Genomic DNA, 11,745 nt, shown 5'->3' on the forward strand with positions numbered 1-11,745 from the left:
TCTGCTTGCAAGGAAAAATTTAATTTAGGAGTCTCAGAACTATAATTTGTTCCATAATCCCAAAAATGTAATCAATCCGGATTAATTTTACATACAATGGGGGTTAGGGAGGGGGCAATTACCTGTTTTCATAAGTAGCCTATTACCCAAAGTTTTCTGAATTATCCCCATGATCAGTAGGCCTATACATGATAAAAATAAAACTAACACCTTTAAACAAGACAATTGTACTATTTTTGCAATTGATTTCAATATAACGCCATAGCCAAGGTGGCACAGTGGTCTCAGGCACTGCATCTCAGTGGGTCGATTCCAGGCTGTATCACAACCGGCCGTGATTAGGAGTCCCATAGGTCGGTGCACAATTGTCCCAGCCTCATCTGGGTTAGGGTTTGGCACTGGATAGGTAGTAATTGTAAATAACAATTTGTTCTTAACTGACTTGCATAGTTAAATAAAGGTTCAATAAAATAATATGAACTATGACTTTAGCAGCTCAATAGTCAAACAGTGACCTCGTGTACAAAGTTACATTTCTGGATGTTTCTGGGGATGGTTAACACCATTTACTTCGGATTTCAAATCCACATCTGCCGGCAAATGTTTCATACCTGGAAGCTGACTGAAATATACCAAGTTGTCTAATGTCAAATCACAGCTGTGATTTGTTCATAAGGAGGCAAATCTTTATACCTGAAGGTTTGTGGTGGCAGTGAAAAGTCAAATTTACTCACAAAAAAATGTTAACGTTTTTGAATGTACCAGAGCTAAATAGTCCATCTATGAAAAGAACAGCACGAGACAAGATGTACAGAACAAATGTTTTCATTGAATACTGTTCCTCGATGTACACGCAGTTTAAAATACAGAAAATAAAAAAGTATTTTATATGAATGATTGCTAATTCAATGTTTTCTAATGCACCCACAGACTGCCTGCCATTCACACAAAACCTAAGCAACATCAGCAACAGAATGAAGACAATTTGCAAGGCATTAAAAAAAAGAGATAGATTAGCACACCACCACATTGTTGTCTTGAAACATTGACAAACATACCTGCAGAAGGTAAACATGTGGGGGTCATTCTTTTCATCATTGATGACAATTCTGAAGAAATAAGTCAACATCCACAGTTAACTTGATGACGTGAGCTTGTGAAATGTCCATTAAAGCCTGGGAAGACTTCACTCTACTTCAGTAGTTTTCAGGGACGTCTCTCCCGCCACAACAGCAGCGGCTGCCGGGCCCCTCCTCTTCCTCAAACCCTTCATCTTACGCGTCTGGAGCTTGGCCAGATCCTGCTTCTGCATGTGCAACCTGCCAAACTTGGTACCAAAAGTATCGTGGGATATGTTCTTCTTCTTCTTGGGCTGTAAAGAATAGAAATGACAAAGAGCAACATGAGGACTTCGATTGCCTTGAAGTTTCAGTTCAATTAAGACAAGACGTTTAAAAAGAAGCAATCTCTTGCGCCATTTTACATAGCGGCTGTTGAAAGAGCGTGAAAAAGATGTTGAATGCAACTAGACATTTTCCCTACCTTCAGAGCCTTGGGCTGTTTGTGAGCTGTCTTGTACAGGTCGTCTGATGCCAGGTGGGTTCTCCGCAAGATAAAGTCAAAAGAGGGCCCAATCTCCTCCAGCTCAATCCTTGGGGTCCGACATCCAGACTTCTTCAACAGAGATCTGGAGAAAACAAAGAGCTTTGACTAGTGATCATTTCAGGGGGGGGGGTGAGATGGACGGTAGACACTAACTTCACAGAACGTGGTCACTTTTAAAAAGGGCCCATAGGGCTCTGGTGAAAGTATTACACTACATGGGGAATAGGGTGCCATTTGGGACACAGCCCCTATGTTATAATCTATCGGGAATAATAGGAGACACTGGTAGATGGTCCAGCTGCTAGAAGGCAGACATACCTGTAGCTGCGCATGTAGATTTTCCCCTCCAGAGCAGTGAAGTGCAGGACATGCTCCAGACCAGCCAGGCGCACTGAAGGCACAACAGGACCTCTGAAGAAGTCTGAATAATAAAACAAGTTAGAGTAGAAAATGGTCAATAGTGTCATTGACATGAAATGCAATGTTATTATAAGACCAAAATAATGGAGGATTTGGGAAGCGTTTATTATCTAAATATTTTCTAGTTAAAGTAAATGTGTTTCAACTAAAGGGGAAATCTTAACTGTAGGACTGAAATTAACCCCACAACAACTTAACACTAAATTCAAAAGTTTAGCTTTAGACTAAATTGTACCTGTAAGAAGGCTCTTTAGGCGTTTGTGTTCATTCTCATGGTCAAAAGCATCCCCTGCAAACACCAGCATTGGTTTAGTCCCCTCAGGACATTTGCTGCTCTGCAATGCATTGGAAACCAAACAAAGTTACAGGAGGAAAAGTCCAATAAATTCATCATATAAAAAAAAGACACGATGAACACTAACAGCTTACTTTGTTTACAATCTAAGTGTGCCTGTACCAGCCATTAGTGTCTTGTCAGTAAAACTACAATTTTCCAAATTAAGTATTTTTAAAGAACGGGAAGACAATGCGCCTAGAATAGTGTTTAGAGCAAAGTTCAGTTCTAGATTCAGGCCACCGGGAGAGACTGTGCAAGAGGTGTATTCATTTGGCCGATTGTAGCAGACTGTGGACAAAGACAAGGCGATGAAACACTCAGTGTTAATTAACTAAGACTCTGGCAGATTGAGAAGGTGCATGACACCACTGTACTAATGTTGAACAACGCAACTATAACGTACATAGAAAATGTCTTAAAATAAAAGCAAACATCACCTTGATGTCACTTAGGGAGTTATACTTCTCAATGCCAAGCTCAATCATATCCAGCACATGGAAATCAAACAGACGACCTGAAAAAAATTAAATAAAAAGGTCAAACCCTTATCTGCTGTGAAACGTACCAGACACCTCCTGTAGAGCAAGGTCTCCATCTCCCACTGACAAAATACAAAAATGCTTACCAAATATGAGATTGTTTGGCCTTTTCTTGTTGTGTGAGCCAAACAAAAACAGAGAGCTATCGGTTTTCTTCGAGAAGAATTCCTGAAGAGAAGAGACAAAATACAGATGATTGGAAAGTCTTACACTCTGCAGAGAGTGCTGATTTTAAGTGCTGTGAATACACTGCATTTGAAAATGATGCTAGTATGTCTACAGTGTAAAATACTGCTTTGACTACTAGCAGGTGAATGTTCACAATGTCCTAGTTAAACAAATCTGATATCAAGCGGAAATGAATTCATGCAACATATTTAGTTAACTGACCAATGATGTAGAATCCTCAAATGGCCTAGTTATATTTTTCCTGGAAGGAAAAACAACATTTGGATAAAACACACATCTCAAGTACCAGCAATTGACAGACTAGTATTTATTTATTATTTCAGTAAACTCAGTCCTTCATACCCAAGTATTAAATATCCACGTATCAATGACAGGGAAAAAATAAACATGATGAACACTAAATACAATACTTTCAGTACAACCAGTACACTGGTTTTGTTTGAAGACTAACTTGAGTTAGAATCCATCACTTACTTTTTGTACAGTACAGCACTTGGTTTCTTCAGGGCATACTGGAGAAGAAAAAAACACATTGAGAGTTATCTAGCTGGCACTCTCAAACCTTGACAGTCTTCATGATTCTATATGGGGGGAGGCGACAGTCAGAAAACATACAATGTCTTTTAATGCCTGAGTGACAGTCATACTGGTGTTGCCTCCTTTCATGATCATGGCATTCTTGACGTTCTCTGTAAGCTTGGGAGCTCTGTTGTCAAGGAAGCGCTTAGCCCTCTTCGTCTTAGGTTTTCTGAGGAGACATTCATTCAACAACAAAAGACACTTCAGCTATGGTAGACAGGGACATGAGTAACACAGCACAGATGATCAGGCATCGCTCTTCCATCTAGCGAAATGCACTCAATCAACACTGTTTGGAAGTCTAGCTAGATCGTTAACATTAGCCAACTACTTGCCCAATAACTAAGACCGCGATACCAATTATTGGTATACAGTCAAACAAAGCACTGAAAAACGTGTAAAGTTCTTTCAAGCCAGTGTTGAACAAAAGTACATTTGAGCTTGCTCTACCGCTTGTCTGTGCGGTTGGTCCTTATGTAGGTTTTAAATTTGAGACAATATCCACAGGAAAGTATTATTAAACTGACTTTTCAAAACACTGATTTATATAACCTGGCAACTAGCCCAACAATGGACTAAATGTGCTTAACATTACTCCTGATAGTCCAAGTACCTTACAAGTTCTGTTTAGTGTGGAATTGGCTCTGCCAGCCAGCCATAACAGCCAAATAATCCATCTGAATGTGACTCGATTCTCAACTGTCGTTCAGTACTTTCATATCACATCAAAACACATTGTTTCAACACAGTTGCAGCCAACAGTATTTTTCAGTGCCAACACGTTTGTGGTGTCCGTTTACACAGGTGTTCGAGGAGACGCAGATAGTGAATTTGCACAGGTACGTTTAAGGGATGGGCAGTCAACATTGTTTACTGTTTGAGTACTGGCAGTAGTCAAACAGTAGCAAAGACTAATGAATACAGTGGGGCAAAAAAGTATTTAGTCAGCCACCAATTGTGCATGTTCTCCCACTTAAAAAGATGAGAGGCCTGTAATTTTCATCATAGGTACACTTAAACTATGACAGACCAAAATGAGAAGACAAAATCCAGAAAATCACATTGTAGGATTTTTTATGATTTTATTGCAAATTATGGTGGAAAATAAGTATTTGGTCAATAACAAAAGTTTCTCAATACTTTGTTATATACCCTTTGTTGGCAATGACAGAGGTCAAACGTTTTCTCTAAGTCTTCACAAGGTTTTCACACACTGTTGCTGGTATTTTGGCCCCAGTCCTCCATGCAGATCTCCTCTAGAGCAGTGATGTTTTGGGGCTGTTGACGGGCAACACGGACTTTCAACTCCCTCCAAAGATTTTCTATGGGGTTGAGATCTGGAGACTGGCTAGGCCACTCCAGGACCTTGAAATGCTTCTTACGAAGCCACTCCTTCGTTGCCTGGGCGGTGTGTTTGGGATCATTGTCATGCTGAAAGACCCAGCCACGTTTCATCTTCAATGCCCTTGCTGATGGGAGGTTATCACTCAAAATCTCACTATACATGGCCCCATTCATTATTCCCTTTACACGGATCAGTCGTCCTGGTCCCTTTGCAGAAAAACAGCCCCAAAGCATGATGTTTCCACCCCCATGCTTCACAGTATGTATGGTGTTCTTTGGATGCAACTCAGCATTCTTTGCCCTCCAAACACGACGAGTTGAGTTTTTACCAAAAAGTAATATTTTGGTTTCATCTGACCATATGACATTCTCACAATCTTCTTCTGGATCATCCAAATGCTCTCTTGCAAACTTCAGACGGGCCTGGACATGTACTGGCTTAAGCAGGGGGACACGTCTGGCACTGCAGGATTTGAGTCCCTGGCGGCGTAGTGTGTTACTGATGGTAGGCATTGTTACTTTGGTCCCACCTCTCTGCAGGTAATTCACTAGGTCCTCCTGTGTGGTTCTGGGATTTTTCTCACCGCTCTTGTGATCATTTTGACCCCACAGGGTGAGATCTTGCGTGGAGCTCCAGATCGAGGGAGATTATCAGTGGTCTTGTATGTCTTCCATTTCCTAATAATTGCTCCCACAGTTGATTTCTTCAAACCAAGCTGCTTACCTATAGCAGATTCAGTCTTCCCAGCCTGGTGCAGGTCTACAATTTTGTTTCTGGTGTCCTTTGACAGCTCTTTGGTCTTGGCCATAGTGGAGTTTGGAGTGTGACTGTTTGAGGGTGTGGACAGGTGTCTTTTATACCGATAACAAGTTCAAACAGGTGCCATTAATACAGGTAACGAGTGGAGGACAGAGGAGCCTCTTAAAGAAGAAGTTACAGGTCTGTGAGAGACAGAAATCTTGCTTGTTTGTAGGTGACCAAATACTAATTTTCCACCACAATTTGCAAATAAATTCATTAAAAGATCCTACAATGTGATTTTCTGGATTTTGTTCTCTCATTTTGTCTGTCATGGTGACAATTACAGGCCTCTCATCTTTTTAAGTGGGAGAACTTGCACAATTGGTGGTTGACTAAATACTTTTTTGCCCCACTGTATGCCAGATGTTTACATAATTATGACATAACATTGAAGGTTGTGCAATGTGTCATGACTGTCCTGATCAGGTCAGGTTACAGGAGACCACAACACTACAGATTATCTCTCACACCCAACAAAAGAGGAGAGATCTAGGGGTATGAAGATGTGGGGTTTTTATGACCCCTCACGCCCATGGTAAATTTTTAGGCCACACACAAAATTCCTTTCTTTCACTATGGAGAACCAGCCTCAGAACATTAAACATGCAATAAAGGGACTTTGGAACAATGGTTTCCGTCAGCCACAATGGTGTTCATGACGATAGATGGAATATGAAAATTAATGTAATTTTTGTTTTGTTATTAAAGGTTAATAGATGACTTTATTACAAAAACATTGCAACTAAGAGTTTTCCCCGTACATGCTTGATGTTTATACATTGTACGTTGTGTGGAAAATGTCCAAATCAAGCAATGTTTTGGTAAAGATGAAATGTGAAGTTAGTTGTCTAAAATTGGATTTGAGTAAAAATCTAGACCTTGCCGCTTAACTTGGTACTCCCAGAGAATTGCCCTAAAGGCAGCCACACCCACTTCTGACCCGAGGCTATAAAACACGTGAGGTAAAAATGAACATATCAGACTAAGTGACCCGAGCTGCAGCCGAGGTCTTAAAAAGGTCTTAAAAAGTCAACGAACCCAAAATGCAACACAAGGTGAAGACAACGAAATAATTTTCTTCTACCCATGCTACGGATGAGTAGCTGTGTTTAAGCAGGTGAATTCAAGCCGGACCACCTTGCCTCCACTCTCCATCGAATCGTGGTATCTACACTGTTTCATTCCTACGCTGTGAGCTCTGAGCTGTCTGTCCTCGGAAGACCCCCTTCAGAGCAAGAGCGAGGAATCAGACCACTAAGCCAAAAGGACACTGACATCGTGAGGACAACCAGAGAAGTGCGCCGGAGAAATGCGTCATTTAGAAGCCTAAACGACCCACGCGGAGCTTACCATCTGAGACCCCCAACGCGTAATTACATCATTATATTCTGACCCATAAGAGCGGCAGTTCGGGGACAGGCTAGGTTTAAAATAAGCATAGCTGACAAATGCAACAAAATGTATATTTCTCTCGTGTACTTTCTCTTTTAAATCCCCATTTTGGGTAACACAAGCCATAGTGTGTTGGCCCGTTATACTAAGTTCCAATCAATAGCCTAGACTGTGTTTTGTGTATTTTAATCATCATTCTAGTGAATAAATAATCAACTACGATTGGTGTGGTACGAACTCATTGGTGGGACCCGGGTCCATGCAGATTCCCGGATTATGCATGCGACGTTCAGAATGAGATTGTAGAGGAAACGGGTTAATTAGCATCTGTTGTAAAAATCGATATTCCAGTATTCTGAGTTAATTTGGGAAATAGAAACTCAAAACGAATTTCCCAACGGTGGCCCAGGTTAATGAGTTAATTGCTTGATTCGATTAGCAACAGTTGTCACTAACTAATACAACGTCATAACAAATGTAACGGCAATATTTAGACTTGGGGTTGCCACTTGTTTGATAAAATACGGAACTGTTCCGCATTTCATTGAAAGAATAAACCATTTGTTTTTTAAATGATCGTTTCTGGATTTGACCATATTAATGACTTATGGCTCGTATTTCTTTGTGTTTATTATAATTAAGTATATTACTTGATAGAGCAGTCTGACTGAGCAGTGGTAGGCAGCAGTAGGCGCGTAACCATTCATTCAAACAGCACTTCCCTGTGTTTGCCAGCAGCTCTTCGCATTGCAATACAAATGGCATAGAGAAATAGTCCCATTTTGTGCCTGGAACAGTTATTGTCAAAAGAGTCAAACGAGTTATCATTTGAAACATGGCTCAATTTGGCCAGTTGAAAAAGTTAGCCTACAAAGCAAAATATTTCTTATTTTCAATATACAAGACGTTCAATTTATTTTCTAAAATAGAACACTGCGTGGTGATAAATTACAACCACGACATCTGTTTGGCGAGTAGACCTAGGCTTAATGATTGATGAAAATACACTGTCTTTATCAAACCAATGTTATTGCATATTTTCAGTGTGGAACCTGTATGTTTAGGGGGTTATAGCATAGCTCATACCAATGATAAATGGCCCTAACAGTTTGCAAAGTAGCCTTTTGCAGAAAATAGACGGGATAATTATTCAAATACTGCAGCTCGTTGGAAAGTCATTTGAATGCTCGAATGCTGGAAAAGTAATCTTTAGATATGTACTGGGGGGGGAAAGTTGTGCTTGAAAGGTAACCACAGGTCGTTTCACCCCACAGGCAGGCCGAGCCGCGACATTCTATTACCAACTGGGACTATTGCCGAAAGGCCAGTCTCTTTGGCAATGACAAGAGTGGAATGTTAGCTAAAAAGACTGGTACACAAACTAGTTCCAAGTCGGTTCTATTCATGGATTGCGTCAGCAAGGGGCAGCATCTCGTTGTTAAGAGTCGCTAAAGGTAGTTAGCATCTATGAATGGGTTAAATGGCCACATGCAAAAAAGCATGTAGGCCTACACGCCTGTAACATGCTGAACACAACGCTTGCATGTGTGTGCATGTTGATTTTGTCCACCCACACCAGACGCAATCAGGACACGCAGGTTGAAATATCAAAACGAACACTGAACCAACTATAATGTTTCGGGGACAGGTCGAAAAGCATGAAACATTTATGGCAATTTAGCTAGCTAGCTTGCTGTTGCTAGCTAATTTGTACTGGGATATAAACATTGGGTTGTTATTTTACCTGAAACTTACAAAGTCCTACTCCGACAACTAATCCACAGATAAAGGGGTAAAAGTTTGTTTTAGTAATCCCTCCTCCTTCAGGCGTATTCTTCTGAATTTACATGGCGGTTGGCAGCCAACTACATGGGCGTTAACACTACCAACTGGACTGGAGTGTGGAACTCAGTTCATCTTTCAATCACCCATGTGGGTATATGCTCCTAAAAGCCAATGAGGAGATGGGAGAGGCTTGACACAATGCAAGTCCTGCGTCACAAATAAAACCAAGTTCTATTTTAGCACCTGGCTACAGAAGACACGTGTGAGCAGTGTGTGTGCAATGATTGAATAACATGCATGTGCACATTTGTTTTGCAACAGCACACACGCATGTTGATTTTGTACCCCCACACCAGACACACAGATTGAAATATCAAAAATGCCAAAACAATTATTTTCATTTAAGAACAGGTCGAAAAGCATTAGGAAGTATGGCAATTTAGCTAGATTGCTGTTGATAGCTAATTTGTTCTGGGATATAAACATTGGGTTGTTATAAGACCTATAAATGCACAAGGTCCTCTACTCCGACAATTAATCCACAGATAAAAAAGTAAACCAAAGTTGTTTCTTGTCATCTCTCCTCCGGGCTTCTTTTTCTTCTTTGGACTTTATGGAGGTTGGTAAGCAACTTTACAGCATTACTACAACTGACCAGAGTGGACCTAAATTCATCTTTCAATCACCCACGTGGGTATATGCTCCTAAAACACCATTGAGGAGATGGGAGAGGCCGGACGAGCGGTTTGGTCAGCATGTAAGGTACATGTCGGATAAACAAAAGTAAAGACACTTGATGGAAACACAAAATGTTGGTAAACTTCCCAAATCGCGAAAAAAAAAAAAATATGCCAGACAATGTGGGATATTGGTGTGTTGGTCAAATAAATGTTTCGAGAAATTCCGGTGGAAACGTTTTATGCACAAAAATGTATATGACATTGTGTGGTCCTTCCACTAGGATTATTCGGGAAAGCACGCTGTTTAAGGCTACAGATTAAATACATTATGTATTTAACAAGGTGGTGAAAGTGCAAGGTGACGAGCTTGATGAGCATCTTTCCAATAAATATTGGAGGGTCTAATTCTAGTGACCAGATACTTTGCTGCCGTTGAACAAAAAAATAACATCGCCATGTCCGCACTGTATATGCGAACCTTTGGCTAGAGTGCACGTGCCAATATCAGAGTGGGCACACTAGCTATTTAACGCAACATGGGTTCTCACATCAGCGGAGTTACAATTGCGATGCATTTTTATGTGCACTGCATCATCACGCATAGCAGTTTATCCACAAATCAATGTAATGGAATTATCTACGGCCGTAAAATGCGAACCTTGTCTCATGCTGATTTCAGTATATTCGCATGAAAATCCGTCGCCAATTGGATGGAAACCTAACGTTAGATGTATTAGGCAAGCTACATAGCCAATGCTACATTGTTAGTTTCCTAGCAAGTAACTTCGTTAAACTACATAAATACTCTAAAGTCATAGTTTAAGGGTAAAAACCACATTAAGCATGACATACTTTGGTTGGTAAAACACAACTTACATTACTCCTCCGTATTGTTTCATTTTGAGGACTTCAACTCGTGTGCTTGCTTCAAAATACTCCACGTGAATATTACAGCAGCGGGAAATGTCGCAGTTAATTTTGCGTCACATCCGTCGTCCTTGTACAGTGGATACATGTGCAGTACTACCATGTGGCCATTGGGTGACGATAGAGAGCTATAAACGCGTCGACACGTCAACGCCAGGGTAGAACGATTGTCCCCTTGCATTGAGGATTCAATTGAAGGCCGACCGTAGTATTGCAGGCATTGTTTCCAGATTTTTTAAAAATTTTTATTTCACCTTTATTTAACCAGGTAGGCTTGTTGAGAACAAGTTCTCATTTGCAACTGCGACCTGGCCAAGATAAAGCATAGCAGTGTGAGCAGACAACACAGAGTTACACATGGAGTAAACAATTAAGTCAATAACACAATAGGAAAAAAAAAAGTGGAGTCTATATACATTGTGTGCAAAAGGCATGAGGTAGGCGAATAATTACAATTTTGCAGATTAACACTGGAGTGATAAATGATCAGATGGTCATGTACAGGTAGAGATATTGGTGTGCAAAAGAGCAGAAAAGTAAATAAATAAAAACAGTATGGGGATGAGGTAGGTAAAAATGGGTGGGCTATTTGCCGATAGACTATGTACAGCTGCAGCGATCGGTTAACTGCTCAGATAGCAGATGTTTGAAGTTGGTGAGGGAGATAAAAGTCTCCAACTTCAGCGATTTTTGCAATTCGTTCCAGTCACAGGCAGCAGAGAACTGGAACGAAAGGCGACCAAATGAGGTGTTGGCTTTAGGGATGATCAGTGAGATACACCTGCTGGAGCGCATGCTACGGATGGGTGTCGCCATCGTGACCAGTGAACTGAGATAAGGCGGAGCTTTACCTAGCATGGACTTGTAGATGACCTGGAGCCAGTGGGTCTAGCGAAGAATATGTAGCGAGGGCCAGAAATCAGGATCCCCATTATAGTGAACTGGATTTTTTTTATTAAACCAGGTAGGCCAGTTGAGAACAAATTCTCATTTACAACTGCGACCTAGCCAAGATTAAGCAATGCAGTGCGACACACAGTTGCACATGGGATAAACAAACGTACAGACAATAACACAATGGAAAAGGCTATACAGTGTGTGCAAATGAAGTAAAATTAGGGAGGTAAGGCAATAAATGGGCCATAG

General features: G+C 40.8%; 1 protein-coding gene across 1 annotated transcript; it reads right to left on the reverse strand.

Annotated features, from left to right (window-relative positions):
- Positions 1-809: 809 nt before the first annotated feature.
- Positions 810-10,711, reverse strand: rpf2 (ribosome production factor 2 homolog). Its single transcript, XM_035774670.2, has 10 exons — positions 10,549-10,711; positions 3,706-3,838; positions 3,565-3,602; positions 3,292-3,331; positions 2,988-3,069; positions 2,800-2,876; positions 2,261-2,360; positions 1,924-2,026; positions 1,543-1,687; positions 810-1,372 (listed from the first exon to the last, which is right to left on the reverse strand). Exons 1-10 carry the CDS (start codon positions 10,569-10,571, stop codon positions 1,187-1,189), a joined length of 927 nt encoding a protein of 308 aa, XP_035630563.1. The 5' UTR covers positions 10,572-10,711; the 3' UTR covers positions 810-1,186.
- Between the last annotated feature and the right edge of the window lie 1,034 nt (positions 10,712-11,745).

This window comes from Oncorhynchus keta, chromosome 8 (genome assembly GCF_023373465.1).
Source record: "Oncorhynchus keta strain PuntledgeMale-10-30-2019 chromosome 8, Oket_V2, whole genome shotgun sequence".
Taxonomy (NCBI): Eukaryota; Metazoa; Chordata; class Actinopteri; order Salmoniformes; family Salmonidae; genus Oncorhynchus; species Oncorhynchus keta.

Bases quoted from the DNA above. Each gene is read 5' to 3' on its own strand.
- rpf2 (XM_035774670.2), bottom strand. From the start codon at position 10,571: ATGAAACAATACGGAGGAGTAAT. The intron at 3,839-10,548 runs GTAAGTTGTGTT...ATGTCTCCTCAG, and splicing joins AAACAATACGGAGGAGTAAT to AAAACCTAAGACGAAGAGGG. The intron at 3,603-3,705 runs GTATGTTTTCTG...TTTCTTCTCCAG, and splicing joins CTCAGGCATTAAAAGACATT to TATGCCCTGAAGAAACCAAG.